Source organism: Panulirus ornatus, chromosome 22, assembly GCF_036320965.1.
Source record: "Panulirus ornatus isolate Po-2019 chromosome 22, ASM3632096v1, whole genome shotgun sequence".
Classification (NCBI taxonomy): domain Eukaryota; kingdom Metazoa; phylum Arthropoda; class Malacostraca; order Decapoda; family Palinuridae; genus Panulirus; species Panulirus ornatus.
The window spans coordinates 6,129,116-6,150,453 of record NC_092245.1 but is presented as its reverse complement, the minus strand read 5'-3'; the positions used below and the strand labels follow the sequence as shown (position 1 = coordinate 6,150,453).

General features: G+C 41.1%; 1 protein-coding gene across 4 annotated transcripts in view; it reads left to right on the top strand.

The window, feature by feature from the left end:
- Positions 1-21,338, top strand: part of LOC139756512 (uncharacterized) — a 650,205-nt gene that overhangs the window by 252,284 nt on the left and 376,583 nt on the right. For all 4 annotated transcript variants that reach the window (XM_071675967.1, XM_071675968.1, XM_071675969.1 and 1 more), the window contains exon 3: positions 10,959-11,596. In XM_071675967.1, the coding sequence (XP_071532068.1) occupies positions 10,959-11,596 (638 nt within the window). The remainder of the gene's footprint in view (positions 1-10,958; positions 11,597-21,338) is intronic.

Here is a 21,338-nt window from a genome sequence, read left to right as displayed (position 1 = left end):
CCCTCACCTACTGATACCTCACACACTACCCTCCAGCCCTCACTTACTGATACCTAACACACAACTCCAGCACTCACTTGATACCTAACACTACAACCTCCAGCCCTCACCTACTGATACCTAACACCCAACCCCTGCCTTCACTCTGATACCTAACACACAACCCTCCAGCCCTCACCTACTGAAACCTAACACACAACCCTCCAGCCTTCACTCTGATACCTAACACACACCCCATCCCTCACCACTATACCTGACACACCACCCTCCAGCCCTCACCTGCCTGATCACCTAACACATCCCTCGAGCCCTCACCTACTGGATACCTAACACACAACCCTCCAAGCCCTCACCTACTGGATACCTAACACACAATCCTCCAGCCCTCACCTGATGATACCTAACACAACATCCTCCAGCCCTCACCTACGGATACCTAACACACAACCTCAGCCCTCACCTATGATACCTAACACAACACTCCTTCAGCCCTCACCTACTGTTACCTAACACACAACCTTCCAGCCCTCACCTACTGGATACCTAACACACAACCATCCAGCCCTCACCTACTGAGACCTAACACACAACCTCCTGCCTTCACTCTGATACTAACACACAACCCTCAGCCCTCACTACTGTTACCTAACACAACCATCCAGCCCTCACCTGATGATACCTAACACAACCCTCCAGCCTCACCTTACTGATACCTAACACAACACTCCTTCAGCCCTCACCTACTGGATACCTAACACAACCTCCAGCCCTCACTTACTGATACCTAACACTCAACCCTCCAGCCTCACCTATGATACTAACACACAACCTCCTGCCTTCACTCTGATACTAACACAACCCTCCAGCCCTCACCTAGTGATACCTAACACACAAACCTCCAGCCCTCACCTGATGATACCTAACACAACCTTCCAGCCCTCACCTTCTGATACCTAACACATCCTTTTTCCCGAATTATTTTTCAGATATTGGAAGGTTTCCAACTGCAATTGGAAAGCAAAATTTGCTTTGAACATATTGTTCTCTTGTATTATGGCTAACATAAGTTTTACTGTACTTCCATGACCTGGGCTGGGGTGGTGATGGGAAATTAGTACACACTTCATTGCTGATTGTACCAACCAGATTTTGATAACAGGAGTGATGGTTGCACCAAGGATGATGGCTACTGTTTAGTAGAGTGATGCTAATGATAATGATGGTGCTTTCCAGTAAACATAAACTTAGATCACACAGAACTAAGATAGTTCCCTTTATAAGTGGTTTAATGATTTACACTACTGTACAGGATTTCCAACCTTCTAGGAAATTCAAACAAAGATAGGGTTGAATCCCATGTTCCAACCCCCGTAGGTGTAAAAGGTAATGAAGAATATGTGCAGGAGTTTCTTTATATGTTGAAGACTTACTGTAATATCTGAAACAATACATTTCTCAAATGTTGTCATACATGTTATTATGAAAATGAAAAACGTAAACATAAAAGAATTCAACTTCAACCGTAATCCATCAGATGCAAGACAGTGGGAAGTTTTAGATACCCTAGGCAACCCACATTTTAATTTTCTTGGAGATATCAGCCTACCACACATACAGTAGAGATGGCTTGGAAAAAATATTACTTTAGAGATGACTAGGAAACAATATTACCATTGAGATGACTTAGAAACAATATTACTCCAGAGATGGCAAGGGAAACAGTATTACTGTAGAGATGGCAAGGAAACAGTATTACTGTAGAGATGGCAAGGAAACAGTATTACTGTAGAGATGGCAAGGAAACAATATTACTGTAGAGATGGCTTAGAAACTATATCGCCGTAGAGATGGCTAGGAAACAATTTGCTTCTGTTTTTTGTACAGTAAGGTTCTGTAAAATGCTAGCTGCTGGTAATGTGAGCCTAATGGGATTTGACCAGTCTAGACCCTGGTGCTTATGGAGGTAAGATGAAGGATATTCGATTACTTGTAATCAAAGTCATTTCCCTGTTTAGGGGTGATTATACCCAAGCAGTTATCGTTGCCAGCTACCATGCAGAAGGTCCTGGGTTTGAGTTGTAGCTGTTGGAGGGTATTGTGTGTTTATGAAAGTGTGCATTAGTATGCACAATATTCATGTCTATATACCTCCACATTTGTATGGTAAGGTTCTGTAAAATGTTAGCTGATGGTAATGTGAGCCTGATGGGATTTGACCAGTCTAGACCCTGGTGCTCATGGATGAGACAAAGGGTATTTAGTTACATGTAATTGAAGTCATTTCCCTATTTAGGGGTGATCATAGCTGAACAGATAGCATTCCTAGCTACTACATAAAAGGTCCTGGGTATGAGTCCTGGCTGTTGGAGGGTATAATGTGTTCTATGAAAATGCACGTTCATATTCAATATATTCATGTTCATATACATATTCATTTACTCAGTAAGGTTCTGTAAAATGCTAGCTGCTGGTAATGCGAAACTGATGGAATTTGACCAGTCTAAATCCCACTCATGGATGAGACTAAGGGTATTTGATTACTTGTAATTGAACAGTCATTTCCCTATTTAGGGGTGATCATAGCCATGCGGTTAGCATTCCTGACTACCATTCAAAAGGTCTTGAGTTTGAGTCCTGGCTGTTGGAAGGAGGTAAATATTATGCTTAAGACCAGAGAACAAATTGTAACATCAGTGAAGGGGGAAGGGGGAAAGTGATAACAACTAGTGAGGAGATGGAGTGAATATTTTGATGGTTTGTTGAATGTGTTTGATGATAGAGTGGCAGATGTAGGGTGTTTTGGTCAGGGTGGTATGTGAAGTAAGAGGGTCAGGGAGAATGGTTTGGTTGTTTGGTTAAGAGAGAAGAGGTAGTGAAAACTTTGTGGAAGATGGAATCTGGCAAGGCGGCAGGTTTGGATATTATTGCAATTAAGTTTACTAAAAAAGGGGTTGACTGTGTTATTGATTGGTTGGTAAGGATATTCATTGTATGTATGGATCATGGTGAAGAGCCTGAGGTTTGGCAGAATGCATGCATAGTGCCACTGTACAAAGGCAAAGGGGATAGAAGTGAATGTTCAAACTACAGAGGCATAAGTTTGTTGTGGATACCTGGGAAATTATATGGGAGAATATTGATTGAGAGGGTGAAGGTATGTACAGAGCATCAGATTGGGGAAGAGCAGTGTGGTTTCAGAAGTGGTAGAGGATGTGTGGATCAGGTGTTTGCTTTGAAGAATAAGTGTGAGAAATACTTAGAAAAACAGATGGGTTTGTATGTAGCATTTACTGATCTGGAGAAGACATATGATACGGTTGATAGAGATACCTTGTGGAAGATCTTAAGAGTATATGGTATGGGAGGTAAGTTGCTAGAAGCAGTGGTTTTTCACCTCCCTAACAACCCCATCCATAAACAAATTAAACAGCCATGGAGACATCACGCACCCCTGCTACAAACCGACAGTCACTGAGAACCAATCTTTTTCCTCTCTTCCTGCTCATACACATGCCTTACATCCTCGATAAAAACTTCTCACTGCTTCTAACAACTTGCCTCCCACACCATATACTCGTAATACCTTCCACAGAGCATCTCTATCAACCCTATCGTATGCCTTCTCCAGATCCATAAATGCCACATACAAATCCATTTGCTTTTCTAAGTATTTCTCACATACATATCCTCTATCATTTCTGAAACCATACTGCTCCTCCCCAACCTGATGCTCTGTACATGCCTTCACCCTCTCAATCAATACCCTCCCATATAATTTACCAGGAATACTCAACAACCTTATACCTCTGTAATTTGAGCACTCACTCTTATCCCCTTTGCCTTTGTACAATGGCACTATGCATGCATTCTGCCAATCCTCAGGCACTTCACCATGAGCCATACATACATTGAATATCATCACCAACCAGTCAACAACAGTCACCCCCTTTTTAAATAAATTCCACTGCAATACCATCCAAACCCGCCGCCTTGCCTTCTTTCATTTTCTGCAAAGCTTTCACTACCTCTTCTCTCTTTACCAAATCATTCTCCCTGACCCTCTCACTTTGCACACCACCTCGACCAAAACACCCTATATCTGCCACTCTTATCTTCTAACAAATTTAACAAACCTTAAAAATACTCACTCCATCTCCTTCACACATCACCACTACTTGTTATTACTTTCCCATTATCCCCCTTCACCAATGTTCCCATTTGTTCTCATGTCTTAGTCACTTTATTTACCTCTTTCCAAACATCTTTTTATTTTCCCTAAAATTTAATGATACTCTCTCACCCCAACTCTCATTTGCCCTCTTTTTCACCTCTTGCACCTTTTTCTTGACCTCCTGCCTCTTTCTTTTAAACTTCCCCGTCATTTGCACTATTTCCCTGTAAAATTGTCCAAATGCCTGTCTCTTCTCTTTCACTAATAATCTTACTTCTTCATTCCACTACTCACTACCCTTTCTAATCTGCCCACCTCTCATGCTTCTCATGCCACAAGCATCTGTTGTGCAACAACAGTTCTACCTTATCTTGGATCGATATGGACTGGTGTTTAAGTTTGACGTCACGACTGACACTCTCATATGTCTTAGAAGCCATAGTTAGGGTTAGATTTAAGCAAAATAGGCTGAGAATCTCACAGAATTGTGGTATCACCAACAACAAGTGCAGTATAAAGAATGTAAATGAGCGTGCCCTACACACAACGCTATCTGTAGCCGCCCAATAAACTAGACTGGTGGCTGCTATGCTGTGATTCTGTAGAAGTACAGTACTTCTTTATATCTTTCCTTACAAGTTCATTGCAAAGTTTTTTGTGGTGGCTTCTAGTGCCCAGTCTTTTCATCTCTCAAGGTTGTGGTTGTTGCCCCCTCATGTTTTCTTATCCATCACCTCTCCTAATTGTTACAATCTTTGTTGCTTACCTCAGGAACTTCTCATTTATAGTTTTAGTTTTTTGTGCTCTTCAAATATGGGGACCAAACTTGAGAATCACATCAAAGTTTTATCCTAATATGTGTTGGGAATAGTTTGCGTAACATATCCTTACTCAAACACTTCATTATACCAATGATTTTTATGAAGTGACAATTTTTCTGAGGTAGAGTTTTGGCTGCAGTTATGATATTAATCTTGTGACCTTGACATCATCTGTAAATGTATTCAGATATGAAGAGTCCACCCTTTTGGGAAGATCTAGAAGAGCAATGGTCTTAGTACCGAGCCCAAGGGCTCACTGTTGCTTTGGGCAGGTAGTCTGAATAGGCCAACTAGGCCATTACCTAGGGTGGTAGCTCAAGATGGGGCCGCAAATTTTGATTAATAGCTTTGTACTTTGTCATAAGCAGTTATGTGGAAAAAATTTTATGAACTCGTAGTCACTAACATCTTCAAATGTTTGTTAAACCATTTATTTTTAAAACCTGAATGATGTCTATGTAGTTCTAGTGTGTGTGATGACTTTGCAGAATTGGTTTAAGGACAGCTGAAAGGGTAAATCCTGTACTACCACCGATAATCCTAACTCATTTCAAAAAGGCTTCTTAGATATGCATCCTTTGTTCCTTTCCATTGAGGTAATTTTTTTTTCCATCGAAGCATTTCTTCTTTGAGATCCAGTTTCTTTACTACACTTTTATGTGAAAGTGTCAAATGCTCTTTTTTTTTTTATATATCTAATGAAATTTGCTCATTCATTAGCCCTTTCTCTGTGGCAGTCCAGATATCCACTGTACACTGTGTTTGAAGGATATTCATGATTCATTTAAAAAGAATATCTCCAGTTTTTTTTTTTCATTATGGCTAGCTAGAACATAATTTTCTAAACGATGTGATATACAGCTTATCATTTTGAAACATTTGTTTACTAGTGTTTCGCACCCTTTAACTTTTGTTAATCCCTGGGATGAGTTACAAGTAATTGTTTTTGGAAGTGATTTTGTCACAAACAAATATGATTACTGAGGGTTTTCATCACTAATATGTACTGTCTTGTCAGAGTGTTAAAGCTTCACAAATTAACTTTTACATGACAAGAAGGCAAAACTTTTTTATAAACCTCACATGTCTTGACTTTAACTAACCAGCATATAGAACAAATTTACACTGTAGCATCTGGTAGTATTGCATGTTATATCATTACAAGCTTTAATAGCTGTATATTTCTCCTTGAGGCAGAGGTGGCCAATTTCAGATATGTAATTGTAGGTGTAGGCCTCACCAGCTGTAAACAGAAAAAATTACAGGGTCATATATGTCCCAACTGCAGTGAATGGGTTAGTCTCAGAAATTTAAGCACGACCTTTTTGTTAACTTGTGTTGTCTTTTAGGTAGTTTCTTGCAAGTAGTAATCAGTTTGCTTTCCAGTGTTTTACATACAGATGCTCCTCAACTTATGATGTTACATTTTGATAAACCTATCATATATTGAAATATTATGTCAGAAATACCTTTTGATACATTTATACTGAACATCTAACCTACTAAACATCATAGCTTATCCTAGCTTACCTTAAATGTCCTCAAAACACTTACATTATCCTACAGTTGGACAAAATCATCTAACACAAAGCCTATTTTATAATAAAGTGTTCCTTTACTATGAACTTTCATGGTGCCTGAGGTATAACTTCATGCTGGGCAATTATCTTTTAAACTGTAGAGTAACAGTTGTTTACACTCGTGATTGGGTGGTTGACTGGAAGCTGCGGCTTTCTGCTGATGCGCAGCATCTTGAGATAGTATCGCATCGCATATTGCTAGCCCAAGAAAATATCAAAATACTAAGTACAGTTTCTATTGAATGCATATTGTTATCACACCATCATAGTCGAAAAATCATGAGTCAGACCATTTTAAGTTGGAGAGCATCTGTATATCAATCATTAGATAGAACAGTGTTTAGTTTAATTTGATTTCTTAACCTTCCTTTTTAAGATGGGCTTAATGTTAACTGTTACTCATTCTCTTGGCACAGCGCCCTTTTCCAGAAAAATGTTTACCATTGAGAAGAGCTTGCCTTTTTGCATAACACTCAATACAGGATAATATAGAGTTAAGAATAAGATGTATATGAATCATGCTTTGTGGATTATTATGTTTAAATTGGACAGTGTGTGTGTCTGTGGATTGAATGTAAGCAACTTGTGTGTATGTAAGGCAGAAAGAAAAGATGGGAACTGTTGTAGGGAGGGCAACTTGACAGCTACTGTAATGCTGACTGCACTTCCATCTCTAGACCTCCTGATACCTAGTTATTAGGACCTCCCTAAACATTAGTTGCCTTCTGCCTGCCACCTGAGTAATTACATATTGGGAAATTACCTATTTGGGGAAGATTTACACTTATGGGGCCACATCTTTAGAACATTCTATACTATCATATATCATCTTAAACCTATGTATGTTGCCTGCATTAACCATTTACTTAGTCATTTTAATCCATTCATCCATCATTCTGATGCTATATAAGTACTTTACTTATTTTGTGTCTTCTGGCTGCTCTATCCTTTTTTCTCTCAAAGAACTAAACTGTTCTCAGTCTATCTTTTATATATTTATTTTTATAAATTAAAGGTTGTAATCAGGTCACCTCTTGGTCCTCTCTCCTCCAGGGCATAATTTTGGTACCATTTTTGTTGCCCTCCTCTTTGTGCTCATTTAGGTGGTGACCAAACTTGAGAAGCATTTTCTAGTTTTTGCCTTGTGTAGAATACAAACAGTTTGCTAAATATGTCTTTAGTCATAGAATTGAATGCAAATCTAATATTGGCCAGCAGACAGTTTGTCTCACTATTCTCCTAGTGTGGGACTATAGCAACAGGTTAGGGACTATGTCACCTCTCAAGTCATTCTCACACACAAAATCCTGAAGCATATTTTTGACTAAATCATAATCATATTGAGGCCTTCTCTCACCCATTTCCTGATTAGGTTGAATTCTATCATCAATGTATCAGACCAACGGTGGAGTCTGTCAAGCTTCCCTTGTAAGAAAATGCAATCATGTCTGCTATTCACTTCTCTTTACATCATCTGCAAAGTTATTGTTTGGAATCCATACCTTGTGGCCAATCATTCACATAAATCAGGAATAATAAGTCCCAAAAGAGAATCATAAGGCACTTTGCTTGTCACCTTGTCTCATTTGGAGAAGACTTCAGTGACATATGTCATTTTATCCTTCCTCTAAAACAATAAAAGTCTAATCCATTGAATGAGTCTTCCCTTAGTCCTGTCTTGTGATTCAGCTTCTTAAAGAGCCTTCTGTGTAGAACAGTGCCCAATGCTTTCTGGCAATGAATATACAGACAATCTACCCAGCCTTCCCCTTTTCTGAAACAGAGCTCCCTTTTTCATAGATATGTAAGAGGTTCATTATATGTGACCACCTTTCCCTAAGACTGTGTTACCTTTCACTTAGGTAATTTCTCCTATGTAGAAAGTGATCCATTTACTTTCTTAGTGACTTTTCCAGTGTCTTACAAACTACATTTTTCAAGGAGACTGGGTAATTCAGAGCCAGTCTCCTTGTAGATGGGTTTGAAGTTCACCATTTTTCACTATCTTGGCACTTTGCCTTTCTCCAGGGACATCTTAAGCAGTATTTCGAGAGATCTGTCTAATGTATCTGCACATTTTCAGCACATATGGTAAAATTTAGTTAGGACTATGGGCCTTGTGTGGATCAAAACCCTTTAGGATTCTTTTGATGACTTTTCTAGATGGACCTCCATAGAGCAGCAGTTAGCAATCCTGACTGTGATATGTACATGCCGCCTAGGTTCGAGCTTATAGGTTTGAATCCTAGTTGAGTTGTTAGTCCACAGTCAACCCAGCTGTTCATTAAACCCCAGGGTTGTTTGTACAATGAGTACTTAGACTCAAATCATCTGAAAAAATATATATATATATATATATACAGCGACAAAGTATAATAAAAATAAAAATAATATATATTATATTATACTTTGTCGCTGTCTCCTGCGTTTGCGAGGTAGCACAAGGAAACAGACGAAAGAAATGGCCCAACCCCCCCCATACACATGTATATACATACGTCCACACACGCAAATATACATACCTACACAGCTTTCCATGGTTTACCCCAGACGCTTCACATGCCTTGATTCAATCCACTGACAGCACGTCAACCCCGGTATACCACATCGCTCCAATTCACTCTATTCCTTGCCCTCCTTTCACCCTCCTGCATGTTCAGGCCGCGATCACACAAAATCTTTTTCACTCCATCTTTCCACCTCCAATTTGGTCTCCCTCTTCTCCTCGTTCCCTCCACCTCCGACACATATATCCTCTTGGTCAATCTTTCCTCACTCATTCTCTCCATGTGCCCAAACCACTTCAAAACACCCTCTTCTGCTCTCTCAACCACGCTCTTTATATTTCCACACATCTCTCTTACCCTTACGTTACTCACTCGATCAAACCACCTCACACCACACATTGTCCTCAAACATCTCATTTCCAGCACATCCATCCTCCTGCGCACAACTCTATCCATAGCCCACGCCTCGCAACCATAGAACATTGTTGGAACCACTATTCCTTCAAACATACCCATTTTTGCTTTCCGAGATAATGTTCTCGACTTCCACACATTCTTCAAGGCCCCCAGAATTTTCGCCCCCTCCCCCACCCTATGATCCACTTCCGCTTCCATGGTTCCATCCGCTGCCAGATCCACTCCCAGATATCTAAAACACTTCACTTCCTCCAGTTTTTCTCCATTCAAACTCACCTCCCAATTGACTTGACCCTCAACCCTACTGTACCTAATAACCTTGCTCTTATTCACATTTACTCTTAACTTTCTTCTTCCACACACTTTACCAAACTCAGTCACCAGCTTCTGCAGTTTCTCACATGAATCAGCCACCAGCGCTGTATCATCAGTGAACAACAACTGACTCACTTCCCAAGCTCTCTCATCCCCAACAGACTTCATACTTGCCCCTTTTTCCAAAACTCTTGCATTTACCTCCCTAACAACCCCATCCATAAACAAATTAAACAACCTTATCTTATCTGAAAAAAATTTCAAAGAGGCAATTTGTTTCTATTGGCAAAATGTTATGGTAGAGTCTATTTGTAACGTGATATGTCAGTCCATTTTGACATGCGTAAAATGAAGTCAGCAAAACTTTTATTTGGACTTTCATGCGTCTCACCAAAACTTAACCCTTTTCTCCTTTAACAGGTGTTCTAACAGCAAATATCAATTTTCAAATTGTATAAACAATGAATAAGCTGTACTATTATAATTACGATTGCATTTTTTTAATTGCCTGCTTTCAAGGTACTGCCAATCAGCAGGGTAACAATGGTAAATGCAGGTGACCATCACTTAACACATGATCTTAAATAACTGCAACTTGTAAAGAATGTCAAATCATAGGCTACTTTATCACACCAGTGTAAGACATTCATGGGCTGAAAAAACAAGAGTGAGCAGTGTCTGATGAATGAGTCAATCTGTCTCTCCCAGCATCAAAACAAAAGAAACAGCAAAAAATACCCGTAACTTATGAACATGATCAAAACTACTTCTACAGAATCAAGAAAAAATAGAATAGTTATTTTGCTTTTATCTTGGCTTATCCAAAGATGTTCTTTTAAGACTTTCTTTGTTCATCCGTTTTATGCTGCTATTCTTATTGCTTGCTCTCACATCTAAACTGGCTGGCTAGAATGTCAGTGTTTGTAGTGTATATGGTGTGAGTTTTTAGAAAAATGTTAAGCAATTTTTTTAGAATTTGTAAGAAAAACTTGAACTGGAGTTCGGTGTTCATAACATTAATGACATACTTTCTCCTTTCTAGGCTACCAGAGGACCACAGTGGTTATGACCGTTCTAGTCATTGTAAGAAAAACTTGAACTGGAGTTCGGTGTTCATAACATTAATGACATAATTTCTCCTTTCTAGGCTACCAGAGGACCACAGTGGTTATGACCGTTCTAGTCATTTCTATGAAGGTAGACGAGATGAGGGCCTTGGCTACAATGGCCCTGGAGTCGCCCCTCCTGGAATGCGCTGTGCTTATCCTAACGATCGAGATCAAGATTTCCCTACCAGAGGTCGGTTGCGGCCATACACTCGAGGACCTTATGGGGGAGGACGCCCTGATCAGGGAGACTATCGGTGGGGAAATAGTCAGTATAGATATCTTCATCAAGACCCGTATGCTGAAGAAAAAGTGGTGGTACGAAGAGGGGCTGCACCACCTACTTCAACTTCACCACCACCTCTTCCACGTTCTGCGGCATCACGGCCCTCAAGGTTGCACTCTGGGAGCAGCAGTATGAGCAAGAGACGAGGACCTGCTAGTAGATCTGGTTCAGAATCCCGATCAACAAGTAGAAGCAGCAGTAGTAGCAGTAGTAGCAGCAGCAGTAGTCGTTCCACTTCAAGCAGTTCTAGGTCACCATCTCCAAGACGAATGAGTGTTGGGAGCATGCCCAGTGGAGGTCTCCTAACTCCTGGTGGTGGGGGGCTGGGTTCACCACAGGAAGAGAAGAGACCTCTAGCTATCTGTGTAAGAAACCTCCCACCATGGTCTACAGGTAAAGATTTACAGACATACACATGCATACACACACACACACATACACATACACACACACATTATGTGTGTATATATATATTTTTTTATTTATTTTATTTGCTTTGTCGCTGTCTCCCACATTAGCGAGGTAGCACAAGGAAACAGATGAAAGAATGGCCCATCCCACCCACATACACATGTATATACATACACATCCACACACGCAAATATACATACCTATACATCTCAATGTACACTTATGTATACACAGACATATACATATATACACATGTACATAATTCATACTGTCTGCCTTTATTTATTCCCATCGCCACCTCACCACACATGGAATAACAACCCCCTCCCCCCTCATGTGTGCGAGGTAGCGTTAGGAAAAGATAACAAAGGCCCCATTTGTTCACACTCAGTCTCTAGCTGTCATGTAATAATGCACCGAAACCACAGCTCCCTTTCCACATCCAGGCCCCACAGAACTTTCCATGGTTTACCCCAGACGCTTCACATGCCTTGGTTCAATCCATTGACAGCACGTCGACCCCGGTATACCACATCATTCCAATTCACTCTATTCCTTGCACGCCTTTCACCCTCCTGCATGTTCAGGCCCCGATCACTCAGAATCTTTTTCACTCCATCTTTCCACCTCCAATTTGGTCTCCCACTTCTCCTCGTTCCCTCCACCTCTGACACATATCTCCTCTTGGTCAATCTTTCCTCACTCATTCTCTCCATGTGACCAAACCATTTCAAAACACCCTCTTCTGCTCTCTCAACCACACACTTTTTATTTCCAAACATCTCTCTTACCCTTACGTTACTTACTCGATCAAACCACCTCACACCACATATTGTCCTCAAACATCTCATTTCCAGCACAGCCACCCTCTTGCGCACAACTCTATCCATAGCCCACACCTCGCAACCATACAACAATGTTGAAACCACTATTCCTTCAAACATACCCATTTTTGCTTTTCGAGATAATGTTCTCGACTTCCAAACATTCTTCGAGGCTCCCAGAATTTTCGCCCCCTCCCCCACCCTATGATTCACTTCCACTTCCATGGTTCCATCCGATGCCAGATCCACTCCCAGATATCTAAAACACTTTACTTCCTTCAGTTTTTCTCCATTCAAACTTACCTCCCAATTGACTTGACCCTCAACCCTACTGTACCTAATAACCTTGATCTTATTCTCATTTACTCTCAACTTTCTTCTTTCACACACTTTACCAAACTCAGTCACCAGCTTCTGCAGTTTCTCACATGAATCAGCCACCAGCATCACCAGCTTCTGCAGTTTCTCACATGAATCAGCCACCAGCGCTGTATCATCAGCGAACAACAACTGACTCGCTTCCCAAGCTCTCTCATCCACAACAGACTTCATACTTGCCCCTCTTTCCAAAACTCTTGCATTCACCTCCCTAACAACCCCATCCATAAACAAATTAAACAACCATGGAGACATCACACACCCCTGCCGCAAACCAACATTCACTAAGAACCAATCACTTTCCTCTCTTCCTACACGTACACATGCCTTACATCCTCGATAAAAACTTTTCTGCTTCTAACAACTTACCTCCCACACCATATATTCTTAATACCTTCCACAGAGCATCTCTGTTAACTCTATCATATGTCTTCTCCAGATCCAAAGATAATACATACAAATCCATTCGCTTTTCTAAGTATTTCTCACATATATTCTTCAAAGCAAACACCTGATCCACACATTCTCTACCACTTCTGAAACCACACTGCTCTTCCCCAATCTGATGCTCTGTACATGCCTTCACCCTCTCAATCAATACCCTCCCAAATAATTTCCCAGGAAGCTCAACAAACTTACACCTCTGTAATTTGAGCACTCACTCTTATCCCCTTTGCCTTTGTACAATGGCACTATGCAAGCATTCTGCCAATCCTCAGGCACCTCACCATGAATCATACATACATTGAATAACCTTACCAACCAGTCAACAATACAGTCACCCCCTTTTTTAATAAATTCCACTGCAATACCATCCAAACCTGCTGCCTTGCCGGCTTTCATTTTCCACAAAGCTTTTACTACCTCTTCTCTGTTTACCAAATCATTTTCCCTAACCCTCTCACTTTGCACACCACCTCAACCAAAACACCCTATATCTGCCTTTCTAACATCAAACACATTCAACAAACCTTCAAAATACTCACTCCATCTCCCTCTCACATGACCACTACTTATCGTGTTTCATTTTCCCCGTGGTCTCCCACTTCTCCTTGTTCCCTCCACCTCTGACACATATACCCTTTTCGTCAATCTTTCCTCACTCATTCTCTGCATGTGACCAAACCATTTCAAAACACCCTCTTTTGCTCTCTCAACCACACTCTTTATATTACCACACATCTCTCTTACCCTTTCATTACTTACTCGATCAAACCACCTCACACCACATATTGTCCTTAAACATCTCATTTCCAACACATCCACCGTCCTTCGCACAACTCTGTCTATAGCCCACGCCTCGCAACCATACGACATTGTTGGAAGCACTATTCCTTCAAACATACCCATTTTTGCTTTCTGAGATGATGCTCTCGACTTCCACACATTCTTCAAGGCTCCCAGAATTTTCGTCCCCTCCCCCACCCTATGATTCACTTCTGCTGCCAAATCCACTCCCAGATATCTAAAACACTTCACTTCCTCCAGTTTTTCTCCATTCAAACTTACCCCCCAATTGACTTGTACCACAACCTTACTGTACCTAATAACCTTGCTCTTATTCACATTTACTCTCAGCTTTCTTCTTCTATACACTTTGCCAAACTCAGTCACCAGCTTCTGCAGTTTCTCACCTGAATCAGCCACCAGCACTGTATCACCAGCTGGTTTCAATTCTCACGCTCTCTCATCCACAACGGACTGCATACTTGCCCCTCTTTCCAAAACTCTTACATTCACCTCCCTAACAACCCCATCCATAAACAAATTAAACAACCATGGAGACATCACACACCCCTGCCACAAACCGACATTCATTAAGAACCAATCACTTTCCTCTCTTCTTACTCATCACATGCCTTACGCATGCCTTACATCGCTCGATAAATACTTTTCACTGCTTCTAGCAAGTTTCATCCCACACCATATATTCTTAATACCTTCCACAAAGCAACTGTACCAACTCTGTCATATGCCTTCTCCAGATCCATAAATGCTACATACAAATCCATTTGCTTTTCTATGTATTTCTCACATACATTCTTCAAAACAAACACCTGTTCCACACATCCTGTACCACTTCTGAAACCATACATATATATTTATTTATTTATTTTATTATACTTTGCCACTGTCTCCCGCGTTAGCGAGGTAGGGCAAGGAAGCAGAGGAAAGAATGGCCCAACCCACCCACATACATGTCCACACACGCCCATATAGATATCGATACATCTCAAAGTATACATATATATACACACACAGACATATACATATATACACATGTACATAAGTCATACTGTCTGCCCTTATTCATTCCTGTCGCCACCCTGCCACACATGAAATGACAACCCACTCCCCCGCATGTGCACGAGGTAGCTCTAGGAAAACACAACAAAGGCCACATTTGTTCACACTCAGTCTCTAGCTGTCATGTATAATGCACCGAAATCACAGCTCCCACATATGCATATATACACATGTACATATTCATACATACTGCCTTCATCCATTCCTGCCACACATGAAATGGCACCCCCCTCCCCTCGCGTGCATTGGAGGTATTGCTAAGAAAAGACAACAAAGGCCACATTCATTCACACTCAGCCTCTAGCTGTTAAGTATAATGCACCAAAACCACAGTTCCCTTTCCACATCCAGGCCCCACAGAACTTTCCGTGGTTTACCCCAGATGCTTCATATGCCCTGGTTCAATCCATTGACAGCACGTCAACCCTGGTATACCATATCATTCCAGTTCACTCTATTCCTTACACACCTTTCACCCTCCTGTATGTTTAGGCCCTGATCGCTCAAAATCTTTTTCACTCCATCCTTCCACCTCCAATTTGGTCTCCCACCTCTCGTTCCCTCCACCTCTGACACATATATCCTCTTGGTCAATCTTTCCTCATCCATTCTCACCATGTGACTAAACCATTTCAATACACCATCTTCTGCTTTCTCAACCACACTCTTTTATTACCACACATCTCTCTCACCCTTTCATTACTTCCTTGATCAAACCACCTCACACCACATATTGTCCCCAAACATCTCATTTCCAACACATCCACCCTCCTCCACACAACACTATCTATAGCCCATGCTTCACAACCATATAACATTGTTAGAACCACTATTCCTTCATACATACCCATTTTTGTTCTCCGTGATAATGTTCTCACCTTCCACACATTCTTCAATACTCCCAGAACCTTCACCCCCTCCCCCACCCTGTGACTCGCTTCTGCTTTCATGGTTCCATCTGTAGCCAAATCCACTCCCAGATATATAAATGTAAATGATGAAGAGCTTGTAGATTTGTGTGCTGAAAAAGGACTGGTGATTGGCAACACCTGGTTTTAAAAGAGAGATATTCATAAGTATACATATGTCAGTAGGAGAGATGGCCAGAGAGTATTATTAGATTACGTGTTAATTGATAGGCACGCGAAAGAGAGACTTTTGGATGTTAATGTGGTGAGGGGGACAACTGGAGGGATGTCTGATCATTATCTTGTGGAGGCAAAGGTGAAGATTTATAGAGGTTTTCAGAAAAGAAGAGAGAAGGTAGGGTTGAAGAGAGTGGTGGGCATAAGTGAGCTTGGAAAGGAGACTTGTGTGAGGAAGTACCAGGAGAGACTGAGTAGAGAATGGAAAAAGGTGGGACCAAATGACGTAAGGGGAGTGGTGAAGGAATGGGATGTATTTTGGGAAGCAGTGATGGCTTGTGCAAAAGATGCTTGTGGCATGAGAAAGGTAGGAGGTGGGCAGATTAGAAAGGGTAGAGTGGTGGGATGAAGATGTGGGATTGTTAGTGAAAGAGAAGAGAGAGGTGTTTAGACGATTTTTGCAGGGAAGTAGGGCAAATGACTGGGATATGTATAAAAGAAAGAGGTAGAAGGTCAAGAGAAAGGTGCAAGAGATGAAAAGAGGGCAAATAAGAGTTGGGTTGAGAGAGTATCATTAACTTTTAGGGAGAATAAAAAGGATGATTTGGAAGGAGGTAGATAAAATGCGTAAGACAAGAGAACAAATGAGAACATTGATGAAGAGGGCTAATGGGGAGGTAATAAAGTAGTGGTGAAATGAAAAGGAGATGGAGTGAGTATTTTGAAAGTTTGTTGAATATGTTTGATGATAAAGTGGTAGATATAGGGTGTTTTGGTCGAGGTGATGTGCAGAGTGAGAGGGTCAGGGAGAATAGTTTGGTAAACAGAAAAGAGGTTCTGAAAGCTTTGCAGAAGATGAAAGCCAGCAAGGTGGCGGGTTTGGATGGTATTGCAGTGGAATTTATGTAAAAAGGGGGTGACTGTGTTGTTGACTAGTTGGTAAGGATATTCGATATATGTATGATTCATGGTGAAGTGCCTGAGGATTAGCAGAATGCATGCATAGTGCCATTGTATAAAGGCAAAGTGGATAAAGGTGAGTGTTCAAATTACAGAGGTATAAGTTTGTTGAGTATTCCTGGGAAATTATATGGGAGGGTATTGATTGAGAGGGTAAAGGCATGTACACAACACCAGATTGGGGAAGAGCAGTATGGTTTCAGAGGTGGTAGAGGATGTGTGGATCAGGTGTTTACTTTGAAGAATGTATGCGAGAAATACTTAGAAAAACAGATGGATTTGTATGTAGCATTTATGAATCTGGAGAAGGCTTATGATAGAGTTGATAGAGATGCTTTGTGGAAGATATTAAGAGTATATGGTGTGAGAGGTAAGTTGCTAGAAGCAGTGAAAAGTTTTTATCGAGGATGTAAGGCATGTGTATGAGTAGGAAGAGAGGAAAGTGATTGGTTCCCAGTGTATGTCGGTTCGTCTCAGGAGTGCTTGATATCTCCTTAGTTGTATAGTTTGCTTATGGATGTGGTTGTTAGGGAGGTGAATTCAAGAGTTTTGGAGAGAGGGGCAAGTATGCAGTCTGTTGTGGATGAAAGGGCTTGGGAAGTGAGTCAGTTGTTGTATGCTGATGATACAGTGCTGGTAGCTGATTGTGGTGAGAAACTGCAGAAGTTGGTGACTGAGTTTGGTAAAGTGTGTGAAAGAAGAAAGTTGAGAGTAAATGTGAATAAGAGCAAGGTTATTAGCATCAGTAGGGATGAGGGACAAGTTAATTGGGAGGTAAGTATGAATGTAGAAAAACTGGAGGAAGTGAAGTGTTTTAGATACGTGGGAGTGGGTTTAGCAGCAGATGGAACCATGGAAACAGAAGTGAGTCACAGGGTGGGGGAGGGGGCTAAGGATCTGGGAGGGTTAAAAATGTGTGGAAGGTGAGAACGTTATCTCAGAAAGCAAAAATGGGTATGTTTGAAGGAATAGTGGTTCCAACAATGTTATATGATTGCAAGGCAACTTTCTTCTTTCATACACTTTACCAAACTCGGTTACCAGCTTATGCAATTTCTCTCCCGAATCAGCTGTGGTTTTGGTGCATTACACATGACAGCTTAAGACTGAGTGTGAACGAATGTGGCCTTTGTTGTCTTTTCCTAGCACTGCCTCGCACATGCGCAGGGGGATGAGGGTGCCATTTCACGTTTGGTTGGGAAGCGACAGGAATGGATGGAGGCAAAAAGTGTGGATATGTACATGTGTATATATGTATATGTCTGTGTATGTATATGTATGTATGCATTGAAATGTTTGGGTACGTATATGTGCGTGTGTGGGCGTTTATGTATATACATGTGTATGTAGGTGGGTTGGGCCATTCTTTCGTCTGTCTCCTTGCGGTACTTCGCTAATGCGGGAGACAGCAACAAAGTATGATAGATTAAAGTATAAGATATATATATTTATTCATTATACTTTGTCATCTCCCGCTTTAGCAAGGTAGCGCAAGGAAGTGGATGAAAGAACAGCCCAACCCACCCACATAGATGTGTATATACATAAACGCTCACACGCAAATAAACATACCTATACATTTCCATGTATACATACATATACATACACAGATGTACATATTCATTCATGCTGCATTCCCGCCGCCACTCTGCCACACATGAAATGACACCCCCTTCCCCCCACGTGCGTGCGAGGTAGCACTAGGAAAAGACAACGAAGATCACATTCAGTCACACTCGGTTTCTAGCTGTCATATGTAATGCACTGAAACCACAGCTCTCTTTCCACATCCAGGCTCCACAAAACTTTCCATGGTTTACCCCAGACGCTTCACATGCCTTGGTTCAATCCATTGACAGCACGTCGACCCCGGTATACCACATTGTTCCAATTCACTTTATTCCTTGCATGCCTTTCACCCTCCAGTATGTTCAGGCCCCAATCGCTTACAACCTTTTTCACTCCATCCTTCCACCTCCAATTTGGTCTCCCACTTCTCCTTGTTCCCTCCACCTCTGACACTTATATCCTCTTTGTCAATCTTTCCTCACTCATTCTCTCCATGTGACCAAACCATTTGAATACACCCTCTTCTGCTCTCTCAACCACACTTTTTATTACCACACATCTCTCTTACCCTTTCATTACTTACTCGATCAAACCACCTCACACCACATATTGTCCTCCAACATCTCATTTCTGCCACATCCACCCTCTTCCGCTCAACCCTATCTATCACCCATGCCTCACAACGATATAACATTGTTGGAACCACTATTCCCTCAGAATATCCATTTTTGCTCTCTCAGATAACGTTCTTGCCTTCCACACATTCTTCAATGCTCCCAAAACCTTTGCCCCCTCCCTTATGCTGTGATTCACTTCTGCTTCCATGGTTCCATTCGCTGCCAAATCCACTCCCAGATATCTAAAACACTTCAATTCCTACAGTTTTTCTCCATTCAAACTTACCTCTCAATTTACTTGTCCCTCAACCCTACTGATTTAAGAAGAGAGATATACATAAGTATGCGTAAGTAAGTAGGAGAAATGGCCAGAGAGCGTTATTGGATTACGTGTTAATTGGTAGGCACGCAAAAGAGAGACTTTTGAATGTTAATGCGCTGGGAGGGGCAGCTGGAGGGAAGTCTGATCATTATCTTGTGGAGGCGAAAGTGAAGATATTTAGAGGTTTTCAGAAAAGAAGAGAGAATGCTGGGGTGAAGAGAGTGGTGAGAGTAAGTGAGCTTGTAAAGGAGACTTGTGTGAGGAAGTGCCAAGAGAGATTGAGTGCAGAATGGAAAAAGGTGAGATCAATTTACATAAGGGAAGTGGGGGAGGAATGGGATGTATTTAGGGAAGCAGTGATGGCTTGCACAAAAGATGCCTGTGGCAATAGAAAGGTGGGAGGTGGGCAGATTAGAAAGGGTAGTGAGTGGTATGATGAAGAAGTAAGATTGTTAGTGAAAGAGTAGAGGGAGGCATAATAGGGAGAATAAAAGAATGTTTTAGAAGGAGGTAAATAAAGTGCGTAAGATGAAACAAATGGGAAGGTAATAACAAGTAGTGGTGAAGTGTGAAGGAGATGGAGTGAGTATTTTGAAGGTTTTTTGAATGTTTTTGATGATAGAGTGGCAGATATAGGGTGTTTTGATAAGGGTGGTGTGCAAAGTGAGAGAGTCGGAGAGAGTGGTTTGGTTAAGAGAGAACAGGTGATGAAAGCCTTGCTGAAGATGAAATCTTACAAGGTGGTGGGTTTGGATGGTATATCAGTTGTTGATTGATTGGTAAGGATATTCAGTATGTATGGATCATGATAAAGTGCCTTAGGATTGGTAGAATGCATGTATAGTACCAATGTACAGGTGCAAAGAGGATAAAGGTAAGTGTTCAAACTGTAGAGGCATATGTTTGTTGAGTATTCCTGAAAATTGTAAGGGAAGGTATTAAGAGGTTGAAGGCATGTACAGAGCATCAGAGTGGGAGGAGCAGTGTGGTTTTATAAGTGGTATAGGATATGTGGATCAGATGTTTTCTTTGAAGAATATGTGAAAAAAACTTAGAAAAACAGATAAATTTATATGTAGCATTTATGGATCTAGAGAAGGCATGTGATAGGGTTGATAGAGATGCTTTGTGGAATGTCTTAAGAATATATGGTGTGTAAGGTTAGCTGCTACAAGTAGTGGCGTTTTTATCAAAGATGTAAGGCATGTGAACAAGTAGAAAGAGAAGAAAGTGATTGGTTTTCAGTGATGGTCGGTCTGTGACAGGGGCATGTGATGTGTCCATGGTTGTTTAATTTGTTTATGAATGGATGGTGTGAGATGTAATTACGATTTTGGAGATGGGGGTGAGTATGCAGTTTGTTAGGGGTGAAAGGGCCTGGGAAGTGAGTCAATTGTTGTTTGCTGATTATGTAGCACTGGTGGCCAATTTGAGTGAGAAACTGTGGAAGTTGGTGACTGAGTTTGGAAAAGTGTGTGAAAAGAGAAAGTTGAGCATGAATATGAATACGAGCAAGGTTATTAGGTTCAGCAAGGTTGAAGGTCAGGATAATGTGGATGTAAGTTTGAATGGAGAAAAATTGGAGGAAGTGAAGTGTTTTAGATATCTGGGAGTTGATTTGGCAGTGAATGGAACCATGGAAGCTTAAATGAGTCATGGGGT